A 22,736-nucleotide genomic window follows, 5' to 3' on the forward strand; every position below is an offset into this window, starting at 1 on the left:
AGTATTAGCATATGAACAATTTGGAAGTCACACCGCTGCTCATTCTCACAGTTCCCGTACATCAGCGTTTAGGTGTCCGTTACGCTCTTTCATCAACACCTGAGATTCGAGTGAATTTGACAAGTCCCGTCAAACGTTCTCTTGGGTCTTATCATTGGTCGCTCAGAATGGATTGACAGCAGCTCTCAGCCAATGAGCTCGCTGAAGGGCGGAGACGTGAGACTGTTCTGGGAGGCTCGTGGATGTGGACTGGAGCTCGTGCCGCTGCGCTGAGCTGGGTGGAAATACGGTAAACCTGTCGTTAGCTTTAGGCTACGTGAGCTTTAGCAGGTCATACGCGACAGAATATAGATTTACGGGAGTATCGAGAGGACCTAGAACTTGAACGACGTTATATAAGCTCGAGTGGGTGCAAAAATAAGGCGAAAGATTCACTGTTTGGACGCAGGCTAACTGGCTAAGTGAGCCGTCGGCAAGACCCACCACCCAAAGATTGAAACGGAGATTAAAGCCATCATCTAATCTATTAAAGAGGATAAGCAGTGTCACACACACCAATCCTCTAAAGCAGCGACGCCAATGAACTGACAGGTAGGTCGACAGTGGTGTTATTTTATTTTAACGTAAACAGTGTTTTGAAAAAGGGGCGATATAATGCTAGCTGTCATGCTAATAGTCCTGCCCAGCTGTGCTGCTACTACTTATGATAATATGTCAATCCAACGCTTCCGTATCTAATAACTTTTTTTTTTTTTTAACATGTGAGTCATTTATTCTGGGCCTGTCTTTGCTGTCATTCCTCGTGTAACAGAATAAGTCGTGTTTAAAGAGGGTGACCACAGATAGACTTTACGTTCACATGCACTCGTTGCAGTTTTCAGGCAAAAGCCTGAAATATGTGGATTAAATGGCGTTTTTTGTTGCAGTTTCACTGAGGTAATCGATCGAGGCCCCGTTATGCTTTGCGCGACGCCACCGCCTTTAAAGCGCGCTCAGTATCGGCGTCGCGGATTCATGTCAGGGCCTAAAACCGATGACAACAGTGCAGCTGCAGCGAAACACACCCAAAAGATACACACCGCCTCAAAGTAATACAACGGCGCACTGCCTTTTGATTCCTTTTAGCCATTGAATCTTCTCAACTGATAATAATGAGATCATGTTTGTAAGTTATGCACGTTTTGTGTTTTAATCACGTGTGAGTCATTGATTGTCATCAGATCACCTGCTTATTAATGCCATATTATTAATTCAGTTAACAATGAGTGAAAATAGCAATCATTGTTTGCAAATGAAATCATAACAGGGCACTAACTAGGTTACCTACAATCAGTGACTCAGACGTGTGAATAAAAACGTGAACTGTGCTGCTGAAAATCAAACCGTTTTTGGCTGTGGTCCATTTTTTTTTTGTTGTTTGTTTAGTGTAGGTCGCATAACTAGCTGTACCAGGTTAGGTTGTTTGTGGGGTTTTTTCTCCCCTAAAAGGGGCGTGTCTGCAAAAATGAAAAAGTTCAGAAGGGTATGTGACAGATCTCTCTCTTCTCATTGAATCAAAGAAATGCTATGCTTCACTGTCACCATGTGAAATTGGCAGGCATTTAGTGGATTGTGGGAAATGCAGGTTGCCTCAGTTGGCAGGGAGTGTAACGCCACATGGCTTTAGGTTTCAGTCATTCTGTTGTGAGAGGACGGTGAGGAGGAGTCGAGAGAGAATTCGCATGAAAAGGATGTAGTGAAGTGGATCATTACAGTGAGTGACCTGAAACAGAATACATGACTGAATACTCCTATAGCATGATTTTGTGTTGTGCTGTGTTTCAAAATGTGTCAGACAACAGTTCCTAATGCAATGTGATTTTTAGGGCATGTTCACACTTGGGAAGTTTGGTTTGATTAAAACAAACTCTGGTTTAATTGTTCTTCTAGTTCATTTGAGTAAGTGTGAACGCTGCCCAAACAAGCGGGTTGAGATCCACCAGGAAGTATTGGTCTGCTTCCAAACAAACTCTAGTGTACTTTGGCTGATATATGAATGCGACATGGACAGAAGACATCTAAATGAAACAAAATAGTATGTGATGTCACAAGATATGAGCCTAAAAGGACAGAATTCTCAAGCAGGCCTATGTTGTGTATTACAGTTTGGTTCGGTGTCATTACTGTTGTCTCTGTTTAGCAGATCTCCATATGGAATTCATGCCACTGTTTTGACTCCTGTTTTGTGAGTTATAAAATATCACCATGTCTACACACAAGCATTGTGTGTAGTTGTTTTGGTTGCATTGTTTTGGTGGTTTAGTATGTTTGCAAAATATGTCATAAAATCCGTCTGATCAGGTTGTGATTGTATCCTTATGCCTTTTTTGTATCTTTAGGGTTGATGTCAAAAATGACAGTGTGAAGTGAACCAGGACTAAATATAGAATTTTGTTTTTGGTCCAGGCCAAAGAAACAAGAGAACTGACCTACAAGTGTAAACAGTGTCAGGAGACTGAATTCTCAGTGTTTTCCCCCCTTCTTCTTTTATTCATACATTTACTAAAATTAGTGCACAAAAAGAAACGCATATGAGCTGATTATTCTTATAAAACAAACAAAATGTTGACAAACATGTACACATTGAATAAGCATTCAAAAATGCATGTAACGCTGTATCCTAACCAGACGTGGCACACAATAAAAAGTATCTTTTCTAGGAGTGTAACAGTTCTTGGAAATGGATCAATGCATAAGTCAAACTGCTGAAGTGATATATTGATCCAACCTGAAAAAAGAAAAAAAAATTATATATTTTTATATATTACTGCTTCTTTTACTGTTATAAAATGTCAAATGTCAAAATGGGCCTTCCTCAAATATTTGATAAGTTTTAACAACCCTAAAAAATTAAAAAAAAAAAAAAATCTTTAAATTCTATAATTTTTATTATTTTATTATTATTATTTATTTATTTATTTTTTTGTTTGTTTTTTATTTTACAGGGCACAGAGGACTGAAATGTTCTTGATTGTTTTCTTTGCTTAAAGACTTGGTTCACCCAGAAATGAGAATTCTATCTATTTACTCACCCTCCACTTTCTCCAAACCTTTATGGGTTTGTTTCTTCTGTTGAACACAGAAGTTATTCTGAAGAATGCTGGTAACCAAATAGTTTAGTTAGCCCTTGACTTCCATATGGAAATGCTAGGAGTAAATGGCTATCATCAACTGTTTGGTTACTCGCATTCTTCAAAATACCTTCTTTTGTGCTCAGCAGATGAAATAAACTCATACAGGATTGTTAATAATTGGAGTAAATTCATTTTAATTTTTAGGGTGAACTATCCCTTTTAACTCATTGCACAAGCCAATGATGAGCTGTAATCAGACAACTGATGATCTCATATACATTATTTATTTGTTTATTTTTTATATTATTTAAAAAAAAAGTCAAGTGGATTTGTTGTGGACGTCCCTGGATTTGCAATTTTCAGAGATTTCAATCAAATGTTCGTAAAACATTTTGGTTAATTTGTAATTTAATAAAAATGTAATTGGTTGTATACTGGGATGTAACGATATCAAAATCTCACGATACAGTGTCGCGATATGAGGTCCACAATACGATATTTATTGTTATATTTAAAAAAACAAACAAAAAAAAGGACAAATAAAGAATTGGAAAAAATTTAAAAGTTAAATTATTGGATATAATGCACTTTGAGAGTTAAAAATGAAGAGCTCCAACCCATGTTTTTAACTAAGAGATCTTAAGTTAGAAAAAAAAGTCAGTGAACTGACTTGTACCTGAACTTTAAAGAGGTCTCAACCTTCTTTTTGTTTGTGATATACTGTCTCAGTCTAAATTACATTCACATTGGTGTTTTAGAAGCCAAACAAATTAAAATACAATTATAATAACAACAACAACGTAATAACCATATATTGTAAAACAACTGCACTGCAAAATAAATGAAAACTAATATTTCATAGGTATATATATTTTTTTTTGCTTTACACTGCAGTAGGGAAGTTATAGTACTTCTTTCCTAATTTCTAAACTTGAAAGAGATGTTTTGAATTTGGACTGCAGTAACGGTACCCAATTAAACCGCTAGCTGTCTGCAATTCATACTGCACTTTTAAGCTTTTAATTTGACGGAAACAGCAGCAGAGCCTTATTTTAAAGGAAAACTCCAGTTTCAGTGAAAACAGGCTTATAAAAACGCCTCTCACTACAAATCTAGTGAAACGCTGTATCATCTGCCGCGAAAATAAAGCATAACTGGTGGGCGCTGCGTTCCCAAATGTGCGCTAAACTCACAGTGCATACAATAAACGAGTTTGCTGCATTTATTCACTGAAAACTGAGGCGTTCTAAAGCACAGAAAACACCGGATCACAAGCTGATCACCTCAACAATGTGTGCACTTTGCTTTGAAACGTGCAGTGCTTGATGAAGGAATTAAGCCATATTGCACTTTTGTCAAAGCATAATGGCCCAAAAGGCAACTCAAAGACCTTTAGAATAAGAAGTTTAAATATATTTTAAGAACTACACTTTTTGCCCAGAAGACCTGTTGTTCATATTGTCATGTGACCATGATAACATAGAGACAGTTTTGCTATAGCGATATCAGATATTGATAATATCCCAATTATATACATGTAGGCCTCTGAATCTAAGTGTCTCTAATCATATAGTGTAGATTGTATCAGCTATGTGTTTTGAATAATTTTAAGATTGTTTAATTTTTATTAATTTTATTTAGAGTTTATTCATTTTGTTACCAGTGTGAGACAGAAGTAGGGATGGCGAAAACTAAAAAATTTCTTGACCGACCACCGAGCCTCATTAGCTGGTTGAAACCGGTTAACCGATTAGTTTAAAATATGGTACGCTATTTGAAATAACAGCCATTTCGAGCCGCGCCTGCAATTTCGCAACTCTGTCGCATCTCTCTGCCGCTCTGCCTCCCGCACACACACACACACACTGCCACTCACGTCACTTTTTTTAAAATCCTCTACAGCGCGAAACATGAGTCCCGCAAACGCGGCGCCGAAGAGCTTGTTGTATGTAATCGTAGGACAAATGGCTCCTTAGTTTCAAATGGTTTGGGTACAAGGTGATCGCTTTGAAAATAAAGGCGTTTGTCTAGGTTAGAAGCTCATTTGAAACATTGCCACGGCTCATTTAAGAAAATGACAGCTCCGAAGAGACGCCGCTCTAACCTCGAGTGTTTTAGCCTGTTGCCTTTACTTTTCGCAAACCTTGTGAGCGCGCGAACCCAAACGCTGTGACCTCGCGCCAAATGTTTTTATTGGTTTATTAAGTACAAACAGGCGAGTTATGAAAAATTGAGTGTGAGGGATAATTTGTTCACTTAACACAAAAAGATGAGGAATGAGATGGCTAACTGTAGTAGCGTATAGTCCACTGTCTATAATAGCCTAATTTAGATATCACTTTTTTTTTTTAACCGACTACCGACAACTTTGACCGGTTAACGTTGATACGGTCAACCACCGGTCAAACGGTCATCGGTTAACATCCCTAGACAGAAGTGTACTTGCAGAGAGAGCGCCTGCCCTTTTGATTAGCTGTGATTTGTGATTGATTTTGTCGCATCTTGTAGCTTTTTTGCTTCCTGTGTGGACAAATTGCTTGTTACTGGAATCTTATCGTGTCTGGTTAAGACACAGAGCAAAGATGAGGGAGACTGGATTTGAGCAAAAATTGAGCAGAAATCTACATGTGCTAATCTTGCTTCAACAGTGTATAATCTTTATGGAAAAAAGTGCTTAAGGCCTTTGTATGACTGGTCATGTTATTGGTATGTTAAGCATGATTAGTGGACGATTGTGAATGTAATATTACATGGTGGTAATGATATGATTATAACATGGTAATAGTCAAGTACTTTATATTTTCATTTTGTTTTATTCATTGTTCTTATTTCCATATAGACCAGCGTAGGCAGTGCGGCTTTGCAAATATTTTTCCTGTCTGGTCATGGAAATGTAACTACAATTTATAAGCCACACTTATGAATATAACACAGTGACCATAATGAAAGTAAAAGGATGAGACCGGAGAAAGACGGACCTCTCTTAATGGTTAATCTCTGGCATTCTCTTCTTGTGGACTCTTTCTCTTTCACTTAACATACACGCTGAAACCATACACAAGCCTTTCCTACATACTGGTCAAAATGTCAGCCAGACTATTTCCTGTCTGTTGCTGACTCAACCACAATGAGTGGACCCTGATCCAGTGGCTGATACAGGCTCTCACAAAGTTTCTCACTGTAGGATGTACCACACCAGTGGATGCTGATCTAGGATCAGACTTTTCAAAGGTTATGGTCTTATGTAGCGTCTACAAACCAAAGCGGTTCAGATGTGCAGCTCCACCCTGCAATGCTTTGGAGTGTTGTCCCTTGGACCTTATGCGGGGTTACGCAGCTATGGCATTTTTAGACCAAACCCTGGGTCAGATTACCAAATGTCAGGCATAGCTAAACTGATAACAAGGCGGTCTGAAATTTGTTTGAACTTCTTAACTGTCAGGCTCAATTCAGCAGATCTAAAAGCAAATTTGTCCCAAACCTGATCATAGACCCACACTGGACATGTGCATTTGTGATTAACAATAGTATTAAATGAGGTGGATGTGTGTTTTAGTGTAATAGAACTGAATGTTTTGTAAATTGAGAGAACTGTAATTTGGGTTTGGTTTTTTCAGTTGTGTTGTGAGAACAAATAATAGCACAGGTCTGTGTTGAACGTTAAGTTGGTCATAAAGGTTGAATTAACTTATGAGTCATAAAACTTACAAAATGTAGGTTTGTGCATAATACCAGTACGGTAATCACACTGAAAGATCAAGTCTTGTTATTTAGTTGTTTTCCAGAGTGCTTTAGCATTTCAAGGTTATAGTTAGTCTGTCTGCTTCCATCTATAGTCATGGCATTTTAAAAGAGTAGGTTACCCTAAAACTAAAAATTACTTTATATGATATTTAATGAGTATTGGTGACAGAAATAGATTTTTTTTTCTTAGCTGTCTTTTTTTTTTTTTTTAGATAGCAGACAGTACAGGTAGACTCTTTCTGCAGGAGTTAGTTACTGTATTGAATTGATGTTTTGAATTGCACCTTCTCCTCTTTATTTATTAATTGATGAGGACATCTGTCAACTGTCACCTAACGGCTGTTACTTTAACATCCTTCTCCTTATTTTCAGCCATCTCCATTTGCAATATTAGCTCTCTGTTGTGATTGTGTAGGTTTGTAATACACAATGTGATTGGTTAAATTCAGTTTTACAAATAATTTAAAAAGGCTTTTGGGTTTTTAGGGCATCTATATGTTGGTGTACTCCTGAAATTTGGCAGAATTACATTTATCAGAAATATATGTATAAGTGCACAATTCAGTCATGATAGCATCACTGTGTACGTGCTTCTTTCTTGGTGTGTGTGTGTGTGTGTGTGTGTGTGTGTGTGTGTGTGTGTGTGGTTTCATGTAGTTGACAATACCCAGCCCTAATGTGCACGCACACAAAGTCAGAAAGAGTTGAGGCTCTGCAAACATCCAGACATCACTTTTGTTTGCATAACATTTGATAGTGAAAGCTTTTGTGATGTCATCCCAATATGTGTTTTGTTAAGTAAGAGAAACTGGTTAAGGATTGCCCTACAGATGTCTCTGTAATTAAGGTCAGGGTTTTTTTCCCCCTTTGTTTTAGTGTCAGTGAAAGAGCTTATTCGTCAGGCTGGCCTGTGATGTCTCTACTTTGGATGTTTATTATTGCTAAGTTTAGTCTTTGGTACACTGGTAAAGGTTTGAACATGTCACTGTTCTTATATAGCATTTTATGCATGTTTTTTTGTGCATGTAATTTTATGCATGTAAATAAAATGCATCAGAGAGTAAAAATAACAAGCATTTTGATCAAAACGTTTTTTTAACTACACTGTTAACTGTAATTATAACTTTTAGCTCGAAGTGAGTCATTTGTTGATTCAGACTAGTAACACCTGAATTCATGAGTCTTTCATTATTCATTATCCATTCATTCGGTTCATTTGCTCATAAATTGGACTACATAGATCACGTTTTTTTGTTTATTTTTGTGTGCAGCCCTGGAGGACAATTCACATATTATTGTTTATACTCATAATTATGATTCCTAATTAGCTATTTAAAGCTCGATGATGAATTTCAGCTGCCATTATGTTTCATGTGATCCTTTAGAAGTCATTCTAATATGCAAACTCAAGAAACATTTCTTATTAATGTTAAAACAGATTTTTCTTAATATCTTTTTGAAACCTTTTTTTTTTTTTTTTTTTTTTTTTTTTTTTTTTTAGCAAGGCCTCATTACAGTGATAATAAGTGATAGTCAAGAAATGTATTAAGTTACAAAAAAAATTGCACTTTAAATAAATGCTGTTTTATTTGAACGTTATAGAAATTAAAGAATGCTGAAAAAATGTATTGTGTTTTTTTTTACACATATTAAGTAGCAAAAGCTGTTCCAGCATCTTTCCAGCATTAATGATATAGGGCACTATTAAATCCATTTTATTTTTTTCCCAAATTCTGTTTTTCTGTTTTAATTTTTCTAAACTCTGTTTTAATAGTTAAATGTAATTTTATTAATCCAAAAGCATGTCTAATTAATCAAAATCATGAAGCACAATATAACAGCAATTTCCTAAAAGTTACATTTTTAAGGCCCAAAGAAATACAAAATTATTTTTTAAATTTTCTCAAATGTAGTTTTATTTTTACCAAATTCTGTTTCCATTAATTTTCTAGTTTCCATTTTAATGGTTTCATTTTTAATAATTAATTAATACATTTTAATAATCAAAAGCAACTCTACTTGATTTTATTTAAAAAAACAGAAATACTGTGTTGCGTGTTTTTCTGGTAAATAATTTTGTGGTAAATATTCCTTAAAAACAATGTTTAATAATAATTTTATTAGTAGTAGTAGTATCATTACATTTAAGTAATATATTTCTGTCACAATATCTTCAAGTTAAACTTCAGATTTTTTTGACTGGTTGTTTTGAAGACCTTTAAGTTTCTAATTTTATACGACATAATGGCAATGGTAAAATGTTCATGAAGCGACTCTCGGAGCAGTTCTAGAGATCATGTTCATGTTTTCATGTACTCATATTGAGATTGCAGAAGCTGAAAATACTGTGAGCGTCATGCACTCAAATGCTCACATAGTTTAAATAATAGCCACTTCAATTAACAAATCTATTGTTTGTGTCAGCTGTACCATTGAAAATTTGCTGCCGGAGCTTTTTTTGGCTCCGAATTCTGATGTTTGTTTTTTTTCTCTTTTGTTCTTCTCAGGTGGATTTTATTTCCATTCTTTCCAGCACACCCACTGAAAGGCCCCATCACTGGAAGAGTGCGTGCTTACTCTGTGTTTGAGTGAGCGTATGGTCAGCTGAAAGAGGAGATAACGCCACAGAGTCAGTGAAGAAAGCGTAGGCATGGCTCAAGGCACTCCCTTGAGGCCACTTCCCCCTGAGGTCCTTATGTAATGCCTCCTCATCTGTTATTAGACCGCAGCTGGGCCTCATACACTCACACGTACACATTTGAGGAAGTCTCTGAAGTCTCCCTGGGGAGAAGTTGAACTCTTGTCCATTGTTTTCTCTTTGACCCCCTCTTCCTTCAATGTTCACATACTCACCTGTGAATGCCAGGATTCCTCTGAGCTCTAAAGTCTTCATTTCGGAATCGCTCCACTGACCTGGATCAGTTCCCAGGCGTGTGCAAGCTAAGTGCTGCTCTTTTCACCTGTTTTTGTCTCTGTGCAGGCTTCATCAAGAGAGGTGTTTTAGCTGGAGCATTCCTCTCATTTTATGCCTCTTGTCTCAAACAGCGAGAATTTGATCTAATCAGCCATGCAGGTGTAAGCCTGTTTACTTGTGACGATACTGGCCCGGCGTTCGTAACTAACCTGTGGATCAGCAATGCTTCGACTCAGGAGAGAGACTCTTGAGATTTCTTTTCTTAAGGTGCAGTGTAGTGCACTGGTTGGTTGAAATGAAGGAAAGACATTTTTACATTTTCTGATAGTGTGGATGGTGGGGGGAAACCGTTAACGGTTGATTCCGTCGGATTTCTTCGTTGTCATTGCTCCCTTCAAAACTGACCTACACCAAGAGTGAGAAAAATCCTCCTGTCCCACTTTTTGTCTTTTGCTGTCTTTTTTTTTTCTTTCTTTGTTTCTTCTTTTTTTTTTTTTTTTCCAAATCCCAACTTACAGCAAAAAAAATTTAAAGACATTAACCGACTACAGTGCTACTTGTCAAAACATTAAACATCAACAATATTTTATAAATAATTGTCAGCATCCAAAAAGAAAAAAGATAATTCATACCCATTGCTCTCCTCTACCTCTTATTTTATACAGTAACACCAAATCTTTTTCATAAGGCAAACATAAAAAGATTTAAGAGTTGAACTTGTTGGACCCAATTATTATTGCTTTTTAAAGCAGTTCCCATATTCCTTTTTGTGGCACTTTTTCTTAAGCCTTTTGAAATCAAATTGGTTTGTGTTTTTAATAATTCTTTTAAAAGACCAAAAATATTTAGACTTTAAAGATTGAGCATTTTTTGTTAAATGATTAAATAATTTATAAGCCAGAGCATCCAAATATCAGAAACCTTAACTCAGTTACTACTTTTTTTTTTTTTTTTTTTTTAATCCTTTTTTAAAATCATTTTCAACTTTGAGAATTAGTTTTTGGGGTTTTTTTGCTATTGAAACAATGCTCATCTTGTGGCCTTTTTTAATGATGCTAAAAGGACAAGGACTTCTCCCCTAGTCTTTCTCAACAACACAAACACATTCACGAACGGATAATTTTCCGGGGCGCGCTGCCATCCTGCCCCCTGGGTGATGCCGAGCGGCAGCATGAGTGGGGGCGTGTCTGGACCCACGTCCCCACCCCACCCCACTGTTCCATCCAGACCTCTCCGACCTAGTCGCTACGTGCCGGTCTCTGCAGCAACGGCCTTCTTAGTCGGAGCAACCACCCTCTTCTTCTGCTTCACGTGAGTAGACAAGCACATTTAGTAACGCTAATTGCTGCAATCATTTATGATGGATGAGTCAACGTGTACTGGTAAATAACAGTGATCAAAAATGTATTGCTGCGCTGTGGAGTGAGTAATGGCATGCTTTTGCCTAGAACTCATTTTCAAGTACCACATTATTCTACCTGGAACTCTTTCTTTCTCTGGCACAGTTAAACAAATATTCTTATTCTCTACAACACAGCAGTGTGTTCACTTGCTCATAGTATGATAGCATTGCAGACAAGATGAAAACTATAATGGAAAAAATAGTTATAACATTTGAATGCTATCTTTATTGCATATCAGTATTGCATATGAGCGTAAACATCAAGCTGACCCTGTAGATTATACTGTTTATGTGCAAACAGTGAGCTGTTGAAAGAATTTTATAAAAGCTTTGTTTTGTAAGTTTCCATACATGTTACTGTACAAGTATATCTGTCACCTGAATGAATACTTAAAGGTGATCTATTATGCCCCTTTTTTAAAAATTTTTTATAGCTTGTTAAAATAGCAACTTTTAGGGTAGGAGCCCAAATGCGCCGTTTTTGTGTTTGTCCCTTTAAATGCAAATGAGCTGTTGCTCCCAGTCCCCTTTTCAAAAGAGGGCGGAGCTTCAAGAGCTGGCCAAAACAATATAGGACAATCTCATGCACTGAAAATGCCAGAAACTCTCAGTAGTGGTGTTCAGCCTTATATGTTCAAACTGAAATTGGTTTAAAAGTCAGTCATCTGATTGTACTGTGCAGAATAAATGTGTGTTTATGAATCACACAGACAAGGAGCATGGCGCGATTGAAAATAAAGACATAGTTGGTCTCATGGTGCAATTGCCTGCTATCACAAATTTTATAAGTCCTACTTGTGAGTCGCATGCATTCAGCTGGAGCAGCAATCAATACACAGAGCTGTAAATCACTGACAAGCTACGCAAAATTGTGTTCATAATCGAATGCAATTCATCTGCGATTATGAATGTGATATTACATAGCTTGTCAGTGATCTACGGCTCTGTGTATTGATTGCTGCTCCACCTGAACGCATGTGATGGAAAATTGCTAGTAATCACAGAACCGGCTTTACTGACTAGAAGTGCATAACAAATGCATGCGATTTAACGTGCAGCCCTAGTTTGAACAAAACTAAATCAGATTTGAACTAACTAAAACTGGTTGTGAATACGTTATGCATATTCATAAAGTAGCGCCCTATCCATTATATGGATAAAAACGCTGAAATGTTTTCCTCAAAAAACATAATTTGTTTACGACTGAAGAAATTATGTTTTTTGAGGAAAACATTTCAGCGTTTTTATCCATATAATGGACTGCTATAATGGACCCCGAGTTTGAACTTCCAAAATGCAGTTTAAATGTGGCTTCAAACGATCCCAAATGCGGTTATGCACGTTCCCAGCTGAGGAAGAAGGGTCTTATCTAGCATAACAATCAGTTATCTTAATAAAAATAATACAATTTATATACTTTTTAATGTCAAACGCTCGTCTTGTTTTACTCTGCCTGGACTGTTTTTGTTCCGGTTCATAACAGTTAGGGTATGTCGAAAACGTTTGAGATTAAAAAGTATTTAAATTGTATGTTTTTTTTTTTTTTAAATGAAAATAACCGATCGTTTCGCTAGATAAGACCCTTCTTCCTCAGCTGGGATCATTTACATCCGCGTTTGAGATTGTTTGAAGCCACATTTAAACTGCATTTTGGAAGTTCAAACTGGGCACCATATCAGTCCATTATATGGAGAAAAATGCGGAAATGTTTTCCTCAAAAAACATAATTTCTTTACGACTGAAGAAAGAACGACATGAACATCTTGGGGGTGGGTACATTATATGTGAATCTTTGTTTTGGAAGTGGACTTCTCCTGTAAGCTGTGTGTGTCTAGTAATGTCTCTGTGTGAATGAATAGCGCAGACACATGGTTTAATTTACTACACACACGTGAAGCGCACATGACGCTCGCAATGTTTTCACTGTCTCACTAAATGAAGACATAAATAAATGAACAGTATCCTCAAAAATGCTCTGAGAGTCACTTAAAAGGTCCTCACAGCAACCCATCCAAATAGAAGATCGGTTTAACTTGAAAAATTTTCATAATATTACTGTGGTGCAGTAGAAATTACTTAGAACTGCTGCTGCTGCTGCTAAAATTATTTAAAAAATTTTCAAAGAATAATCACACAATACAGTGTTTCCCACAAACTTACACTCTATGTGTGGCAGGACTTTCCCTGTGGGATATATATACCAGTTCACATTTACAACTTTGCGCGTTTGCTGCATAAAATCATCAGTCAATTTTCATGATGGTCTGAATTCATTTTTTGCCACTAGGCGCTGTTTTTGGAGCGGCAAAAATAGCTGTTTCTCTGGTAACGGCTGTACACAAAGCAGCACTGCGCTCACAAACGCTGCTTGATCAGGCATTACAGCCATGATGAAATGGAAATAAAATCGAATATTTCCTGAAGACAGTCGGTTACCTTCAGATATACACTAATATAAAAACACCCACTCCGCGTTTTAATTTTGAAACGTACCATGGTCATGTTAATTCAACGAAGTCAAAACTTTTTGAAAAATATATATTTTTTCCCTTTCATAGGGCTGTTGTACAAATGAATTAATAAGTTGTTTTTAATACATTCAGACAATTAGACTTGATTAAACAGAACAGAATTTTGGAAAAAATAAAACTGATTTCATAGGATCCTAATTTTGATGTCTTTTTACTATGTGTATCTTATGTCACCGCTATAACTGACAATAATATTTTATCATAGTATTTATTTTCAGGTTAATTTCTATAAAATCCTGTATAAAACTATCCAAGTGCACAGGATTCCATTATTATTTTACATTACAAAATAGCTTGTCTGATGATGATCATTGGCATCAGTTGCAAAGTAGGACAGTATTTTTATATATTATTTTTTCAGTGTTTTTTTTTTTCACCAAATGAGCCACATCTGAGAATGTAGTCTCTGTGTTAAAATAACTGAAATAGTCTTTTTGTATTGTCTTTTTGTTGCTGAAATGTTTGACAGCATACATGTAAGGAATACGCTTCTAAAAATATCCTCAGTTCGTAAGTTAATGTTCAATGCCGCCAGCTAGCTTAAATATCAGAAAGATTTTTCACACAGCTTAGAATATCAGAATTTACCTTGGCTGTACGGTATTAAAAGGCTTCTCTGCTCGTTAATAATCTTTATTAAATGTTTTGAATGGCGACAAAATCATTCTACAGAATTCGCTTGATTTTCTTCTAACTTACTTAGTCTGTGTCCTAGTTCATTTCTTATGAGGCAATATTTTTCTAGTCGCGATTTATGCATTTTGACAGTTAGTAACATTGATGTAAATCCAAAATGCTTTTCTGGTCTTAGGAGTCATTTTCCTGCCAATGTTACTTACAGTTAAGAGTACAAGTACAAAGTTACAAAAAAATAAATAAATAAAACATACCAGGGCAGGCATGCGTAGGACTTTTTGTTATTTACAGCGCTCTTACCAAAGTGCTCTGCCAAGTTAACAGATTGATCTACTGACACTGAAATGGACATGACGTCGATGTTTATGTAAATGCATGTTTACATAAACAAAAGGTCTTAATGATGCACTGAATAGCTTGTGCACACATAAACTGATGAGGTCAGTGTGTTTATGCAACATCAGCGTTTTAAAGTGCAGTCGGCGGTGTTTTCTTTCGATGAAATTGAGAAATCACATCAGCTTCCTGTTGACTTCTTGTGCCCTGGATTCTATAAGTCGTGACCTGTAAATATAACAGAACATGAAATAGTCATCACGCCAAAAAAAAAAAAAAAAAAAAACAGCCCTTACAGTTGGCACACAAGAGGAAATCTGGGGGGCTTAAGTCAGATGGTGTGTCACGTCTGTTCATTCTTGTCATTTGCCCCCTCTGATCCCTCTCTTCTCACCAGCCCCGCAGATTAAACACTGAAAGGCAATGAAAATAGGCCAGCATCTGTCACAAAGTGCTCTTATTTACTTCTTTTATTTCTCTTTTACCTGTTTTTGTGTTTTGGTACCCTCTCTTTCCCAAAAAAGATTGTATGGTTATCTGCATATCCCTATATCGCTTATAGTAACCAGCTGACAACCAGTTCTTTTATCTGAATTAAGATGGTTAAGCAGACTTGAGAAAGAGTCCATGGAGCATATAAAAGCATATATGAAGTGTGTGATTTAAGTCTCATTCTGTGTCTCATTAATGCCTATTTTTCTCATAGGTGCCCTTGGCTTTCAGAGCAGTTTTCTGTGGCTGTGCCAATATACAATGGCATTATGTTTCTGTTTGTTCTGGCCAACTTCTGTATGGCCACTTTTATGGATCCTGGCATCTTCCCTAGAGGTAATGAAACAATCTTCGATATGATGTGTCTGTGCGTGTGAGTATTCAGCTGCAGTAGAATGTGTGGTTGCCTTATTGGAGAAACAAACCACTTTAATATTTTTATTTATTTTTTTTTTCACTACTTCTTATTTCAGTCAAAATATAATTTTTTTTTCAGTGAACTGGCCTTAGTGTACTAAACTTCAGCTGAATCAACCTTTAAGCAGTGTTCCTATTGTTAACTAAAACTAACAAAAATGATTTTTAATATTTTTATTTGAAATAAAGTGAAACTTTAAGTATTAGATAAAAACATTTTGAATAAAAAAAACCTAAATGAAGATTAAAAATGTTGTTTTGCAAACTAACTAAAATTAAATAAATTGAAGCTGAAGTACTCAAATTACTAATAATAAAACATTAAAATTAAATCTAATTTTAATCGGTACTAACAATAGTATATGGTAGGGCTGCTCCCTAATAGTCAACTAACCGTTAGTCGACGAGAAGAGCCTTTGCTGACCAGAGTTTTATTAGTCGCAGAAAAAAAAAAATCCACAAGAAGTGGCCAAGTCACACAGTCCGTGACGGACAGATCGTTAACGGCTGGTCTATGTGGTAATACAGTACATCAGGCAGGACATCCAAATGCATTTTAATATGGCTTACCATTTGAAATATGTTAGTAGCAGCAAGTTTATGTGGCGGCTCAATCTAATGTTAACATAGAAAAATATGCGCTATTGAACGGTCTGTGCGGAGTGTGGAAGCTGAATAGTAGCGTACTTACTCCATTGGAGGCACCGGTGCGGTCACTTGCTCTTAAAATACGCCATAATTTTTGGTTATAAAGATGAGAGTAATACATATTTCGAATCTGTAAAGACGCTATGTTTATGTGTTTGCACTCACAATAACAATGAAACGTTGCACTTTTGTAAAATAATGAAACCAGACAGGATACGCTTTCTGCCGTCTTGGTCTCTGTAAACTTGAGCGTGAAACTTTGAAACTCCATGTATACTTACAGGCATGAAAAATATATATATAGAGAGAGTGATATGTCTGCTTTCAAATTTAAACAAATTTCAATAGAAAATATATACTAACATGCCTTAAAGGATTAGTTCACCCAAAAATTGTCATTAGTTGCTCACCCTCATGTCATTCCAAACGTAAAGACCTTCTTTCATCTTCAGAGCACAAATTAAGATATTTTTGATGAAATCTGAGAGCTTTCTGACCCTGCATAGACAGCAACGCAAATACCACATTCAACGCCCAGAAAGGTAGTAAGGACATCATTAAAATGGTCCACTTAACATCAGTGGTTCAGATGTAATTTTATTAAGCTACGAGAATACTTTGTGTGCAAAGAAAACAAAAATAACAACTTTATTCAACAATTTCTTCTCTTTTGTGTCAGTCTTTGACGCATGTCCACAAGAGTACCATGACGCAGGCTCGTAGCTTCATAAAATTAAGGTTGAACCACTGTTGTCACATGCACTATTTTAACAATGTCCTTACTGTCTTTCTGAGCCTTGAACGTGGTTGTTGCATTGCTGTCTATGCAGGGTCAGAAAGCTCTTGGATTTCATCAGAAATATCTTGTGTTCTGAAGGTGAGCGAAGGTCTTACGAGTTTGGAACGACATGAGGATGAGTACTTCATGTCTGAATTTTCATGTTTGGGTGAACTATCCCTTTAAAGTCAATGTGAAAATGCATTCCCAGTCCATTTGACTTCCCTAATATTTCTGAGTTTAATTCAGTATTCAAAAACTGCTGTATATTATTTGGGTTTTAGTTATTTTCTTTGTCTGTGTGGCCTAGGTGATGTCACTCGAAATTGCAGTTTATTATATTTTATTGAAAAATTATGAAGACGGTGTTTAATCATTTAGAGTAATTGTGGACAAGATGTGTGTTAAGGAACACAAGGTCATAAAGTAAACAGGGTTTAGATTCCGTGTTGACTGTTAAGCAGGAGGTCAATAAAATAAAGTGTAATTTGATATACTGATGAAGGTGTTAAACTGTGTGTGTGTGTTGTAGCTGAGGAAGATGAGGATAAAGAGGATGATTTCCGGGCTCCTCTTTACAAGACTGTGGAGATCCGAGGCATTCAGGTGCGGATGAAGTGGTGCTCCACCTGCCGTTTCTACAGACCCCCACGTTGCTCACACTGCTCTGTGTGCGACAACTGTGTTGAGGTAAACACACGCACACACCTGATTCCAGCTGTCACCCCAGTATGTGCATTGACAAATCAAGTGACATTACAATACATAGCCATTCCATAACATTTACATTTATTTTTACTATCTTGTTCCTATTTTTCAAAGGGTAAATCTTTGTTATTAATCAGTCTTTCCACTCTTGCTCTGACAAATGCTTTGCAGACTAGACCGATCAATTTGTGTTAGTTAAGTAGAGAAGTGTGCTTGCTTTGGACAACCTTAAGCTTTTCTCTCTCTCTTTCACCATTATGACTCACACACACACACAACTTGCTTTCTCTCCTGCTTCTCTCCTTGCAGGATTTTGATCATCACTGTCCGTGGGTCAACAACTGCATTGGCCGGAGGAATTACCGTTATTTCTTCCTGTTCCTGCTCTCCTTGACGGCTCACATAATGGGCGTCTTTGGCTTCGGCCTGCTTTTCATTCTCTACCACACCCAGCAGCTGGACAGAGTGCATTCGGCTGTCACGTATCCTCAAACAATTGTTTAATTTTTGTGTGTGCTCACACCAAAAATGTTCGGCCAAAATCCAGAGCATGACAGTGTAACAATTTCTGCGGTGTTTTTGAATGATCTGTATTATGATTTACTGTTTCCTCCTTGACCCTTTACCAGTATGGCTGTCATGTGTGTTGCTGGGCTTTTCTTCATCCCAGTAGCAGGTCTCACTGGTTTCCACGTCGTTCTGGTGGCAAGAGGCAGGACCACCAATGAGCAGGTTGTGACATGCGCATCATAATCTTCTGTTGTCGTGTTTGTTTTCCTGTCAATAACAATGTTGTTGGCGGTGGTGAACTGGGATTAAAATCCCTATTAAGCAATTTTATAATCCTACAAAATATGACCTTCTCTCAGCCCTCCTTCTTTAGATTGTAATCTCATTTTAATCCTCTTCCCAAACCAATTTCCCGCTTTCTTTCTGTCCATGTCTCCTCCTCTTTATGTGTTGACCACCTGTGCACACTGTTATATATTACTGCCTCACTATTTGGGGTGTGTGCTATAATATGATAATTGTGATTGTAACATTACTTGATGAAGTCTAGTAAATTAGGTGCTGACTAAGCGCGCGTATGCATTTAGAGTGCACTCCTTCACTTCATGATTCAGTCTATTTAAATGCATTTGAATGATCTCTTATCTATAAGCACTAATATTCAGCTTCCACACTTTGCACAGACACTTGAAAAGTGCCATCTTTCAGATCAATGAATGATAGGTGAGCATTTGGATGCCCTGCCTGATGTACTATATTAGCACATAGACCAGCCTTTAACAATCTGTCCGTCACAAACTGCGTGACTTTGCCACTTAATGTGGATTTTTTTTTCTTATTAGGGGGCAGCCCTACTCTTTTCATCCCTTTTTATTATTTTAAATGTTTGCTTTTTCACTTTTATTTTTTGCTGTTTTAAAAAAAGTGACAAATAACTGATATAGCAACTACTAAGATTGTTGTTTAATGGTCAACTCTTTGTTTGTAGGTAACAGGGAAGTTCAGAGGAGGCGTGAATCCCTTTACAAACGGCTGCTTTAGGAACGTCTCACACGTTCTGTGCAGCTCACAGGCACCCAGGTATGTTTTCCCCTTACATTCATAACTTTGACCTATATGTTGTATTCTCATTGAGGTGGTTTCTTAACTCTGTGTTGCATTTTGATCTCTCAGGTATCTGGGTAGAAAAAGGAAGGCTCAGACGGTGTCTGTTCAGCCTCCTTTCCTCCGACCGCAGCTTACTGAGGCTCAACTGGCAGCCAAGGTGCTCGACAACGGAATTCAAGGAGACTTGCACCGGGTAAGGAAATAATGCCTTTTAACTTATTTTCTTCAGTACTCTCAAGGCTTCTCTCCATCCTTCTCCTTTAGAAAAAACAGGCTCTCAACTGGTATGAAATATCAGAAAGGCCATGGAAATGAATGGAAGTGTAGATATTACACTTGTGTTTTTGTGAGCGAGAGTGTTCTTTTTAATAAATTGTTCTGAGTGATCCACAAATCACAAATTGTTCAAAGTGAATCATTAGGAAGTCAGTCTCAATTTGAATGCTTTTAAAAAATGCTTTTATCTGGAAACTAGACAAGCTGTGGAAATTTATGACTTAAAATGTTTGAATGAGGCCATGAGCGTTACCTCTGCCACTGAGGTGCAGATGTTCCTGTTGGAGCCAAAATCCCTAGGTCAGAGAGTGCGTTAGACTATTTTGCAAGCAACTGGTTCCAATTCCCCTTTCTGGCAGGCGAAGCTCAAAAATATCTGTTTGTGCCATTTACCATCTGATTGAGGACGGCTGACACAGACAGGCTTGCATTAATATGGCTGAAATGTAGACTGGCTTTTAAACTGTCAAAAATACTTTCTTATTCCATAATGGAAGGTTACGCTCTGAAATGTCACTTGATTTATGTTCTTTAAGAATACAGGCACTTTCTGTTAGTTCGGGGCACTTCATTATATGTTTTTGACACTTTTCAACCTGGAGGTATGAGAAAAGTAGGCATGCTTTTTGGCAATATATGGATTTCTGCATTAATGCGTTTTAAAATGAAAGGCTCAGCTTGTAGCTTGCTGAGTTGTAAGCACTGATAACACGAGGGAGGAAGGAGGTACAGAATAGCAGAGAGAGCTGCTTGATAAATGTGCACCGCTGTGCAGAAATGGAAGGAACTGATTATTGGAAATGTTCATTCTCTTTTCCTCTATTATCTTCAGAAGTCCCGGTCTTATCCCTCTGATAAGGCTGCTGAATCTTTTGGCATCCTCTGCTGTGATACCATTGCCCTAGTTCATAATATCACAGAGGTGTGCCTGCTGTAACCAGTTACTCATGGAAAGTTGGCACGCTAGATGGTCCAGAGCCTGAGAAAGAGCCTAAAGTGTGTTCATGTTACCACACCCAGCTACTTCTGAGTCTGTGCCAAATAGGGTTTTATGGTATAGAGCTTCCATGATAATGGGTAAACTGATAATCACAATTACTTTGCTCAAATGATAATCACGATTATTAATTACGGATAATAAAGACGTCATCACAAATCAGAGACTGACAACTTGCAACCACCTGATGTATTATTTATCATATAAATAAAAACACTTTTTACATGAAAACTGGTACAATAAATAGCTTCTCTCAAAAGCTAAACTAGTGAAATTAATTCCAACAATTCCGAGTTATGTTTTACTTTTAGTTTTCAGATGATCATCTGCTATTTTCTCAGTCCTGAAAGAGCATGTGCACGGTTGCCAGGTTGGGAAGATTAAACAAAACACCAGGCAGAAAAATTCTGATTGGGAGATTTAACTCTTTATCTCTGTGAACAGCATATGTGAAACATTGTGGTGTTGTTATCAATGCAAGATAACTGTCAAATAAAAAAAAGCAGGGTCCTGATTAAAATATGATATATCGTGCAACCCCTAGCATGATAAACCAAAACTAAGCAAGTAGGGTAGTACCAAAATTGCAAAAATACATAATTTGGCTAATTTCAGTACCTGAGCAGGACAACAGTGTGCTACTCTTTAGCATAGTTCGACAGTTCAGGCAATGTAATTTGACATTGTGACCATTTTTTAGTGACTTTGGCATTTGGGAATCAAGTCAAGTCATCTTTATTTATGTAGCGCTTTATGCAATACAGGTTGTCAAAGCAGCTTTACAGTGTCAAACAGGAAATTAATGTGTCAGTAATGCAAGAGGACAGTCCAGTTTTTCACTGTAAGAGTGGGTGCGTTCATTTGTAACTTTTATGGGCTTGGCTTCCAGTCTCATGTGCGTCTAGCTATTTTTAGCTGTACAAAACTGTGTGTTTTGCTCCTTTATATTGCAAATTGATGTGTCTTGCCGTATTATTTTAATGTATTATCTTAATTATGAACACACTGGTTTGTAGTGCAAACAGTTTTACAGTTTACAGCACGTTGTTATTCTTCTCTTTATGTTCTTATAGCAGCTAATGAACCGTAATGAAGCGTTAAAGAATAAGGTGGATAACAAACAGTCAGTTTTTCAGTCAAAGTCAACTCATTGTTGATTCAGTGATGTCATCATCCAGTTCAGCCCGGGGAGGAAGGAGTCATGCTTTGAATGAGTGTTTTTCCCATCGTTCATTGTATATGAGTCAGAAAATACCTTTAGTCAGCTGTTTTGTCTGCTTCTGTATTTAATTACTCACTTGTGTTTTATTTTGTCTTTTGCAATCTTTCAGTCTAAGAGCAGTTTGATGGAGAGTCAGTCGGCTGACGCCGAGCCTCCACCTCCACCTAAACCGGAACTCAGATATCCTGGGCTGTCGCGAGGACCTGCCGGACACTCTGAGGGTTAGAGCAAACTACATTAGCATTCTGATTGATTAATATCTCTCAGAAGTTTGGTTCTTTTCTGCCTTATTAGTGCATTTTAGTTACTTATTACATTTAGGATTTGACTTGCATTGAATAGAGTTTATTCAAGCTTTCAGAATGTAACAGCAATGATGTCATCGTAATACTTGCATTCTTTTGTGATTGGTCTTGTCTTCCTTGCATAAATTTAGCCATTTATAAATCTGATTTAGATTGGAATATAAAGGCCTGGTCATACCAAGAATGATAACTGTAAATGTAACTATAATGATAACTATATTAGTGTCTACACCATAGCATGTTCTGTTTTTTACAAGCAGGCAGTAGTTCTTCAAAGGGATAGTTGACCCAAAAATGAAAATTCAGTCAATAATTGCTCACCCTCATGTTGTTACAAACCAGTAAGACCTTCATTCATCTTCAGAATACGAACTAAGATATTTTTGATGAAATCCGAGAGCTTTCTGACCTCGAGTAGACTGCAGCGCAACTACCACATTGAAGGCCCAGAAAGGTAGCAAGGACATCGATTAAATAGTCCATGTGACATCAGCTCTCGGATTTCATCAGAAATATAAAATTTGTGTTCTTAAGATGAACAAAAGTCTTATAGGTTTAGAACAACATGAGGGTGAGTAATTAATGACAGAATTTTCATTT

General features: G+C 37.0%; 1 protein-coding gene across 3 annotated transcripts in view; it reads left to right on the forward strand.

The window, feature by feature from the left end:
• Window positions 1-235: 235 nt before the first annotated feature.
• The window catches only part of zdhhc5a (zinc finger DHHC-type palmitoyltransferase 5a), a 35,012-nt gene continuing 12,511 nt past the window's right edge, over window positions 236-22,736 (forward strand). For all 3 annotated transcript variants that reach the window (XR_007827936.1, XM_051112388.1, XM_051112397.1), the window contains exons 1-9: window positions 236-591; window positions 9,365-11,082; window positions 15,383-15,504; window positions 17,544-17,701; window positions 18,029-18,201; window positions 18,349-18,451; window positions 19,218-19,309; window positions 19,403-19,529; window positions 21,941-22,052. Coding sequence is in view for 2 of the 3 variants with exons in the window: in XM_051112388.1 (XP_050968345.1) it covers window positions 10,928-11,082; window positions 15,383-15,504; window positions 17,544-17,701; window positions 18,029-18,201; window positions 18,349-18,451; window positions 19,218-19,309; window positions 19,403-19,529; window positions 21,941-22,052 (1,042 nt within the window). In the remaining variant the exon portion in view is untranslated. The remainder of the gene's footprint in view (window positions 592-9,364; window positions 11,083-15,382; window positions 15,505-17,543; window positions 17,702-18,028; window positions 18,202-18,348; window positions 18,452-19,217; window positions 19,310-19,402; window positions 19,530-21,940; window positions 22,053-22,736) is intronic.

Source organism: Labeo rohita, chromosome 1 (assembly GCF_022985175.1).
Source record: "Labeo rohita strain BAU-BD-2019 chromosome 1, IGBB_LRoh.1.0, whole genome shotgun sequence".
Classification (NCBI taxonomy): Eukaryota; Metazoa; Chordata; class Actinopteri; order Cypriniformes; family Cyprinidae; genus Labeo; species Labeo rohita.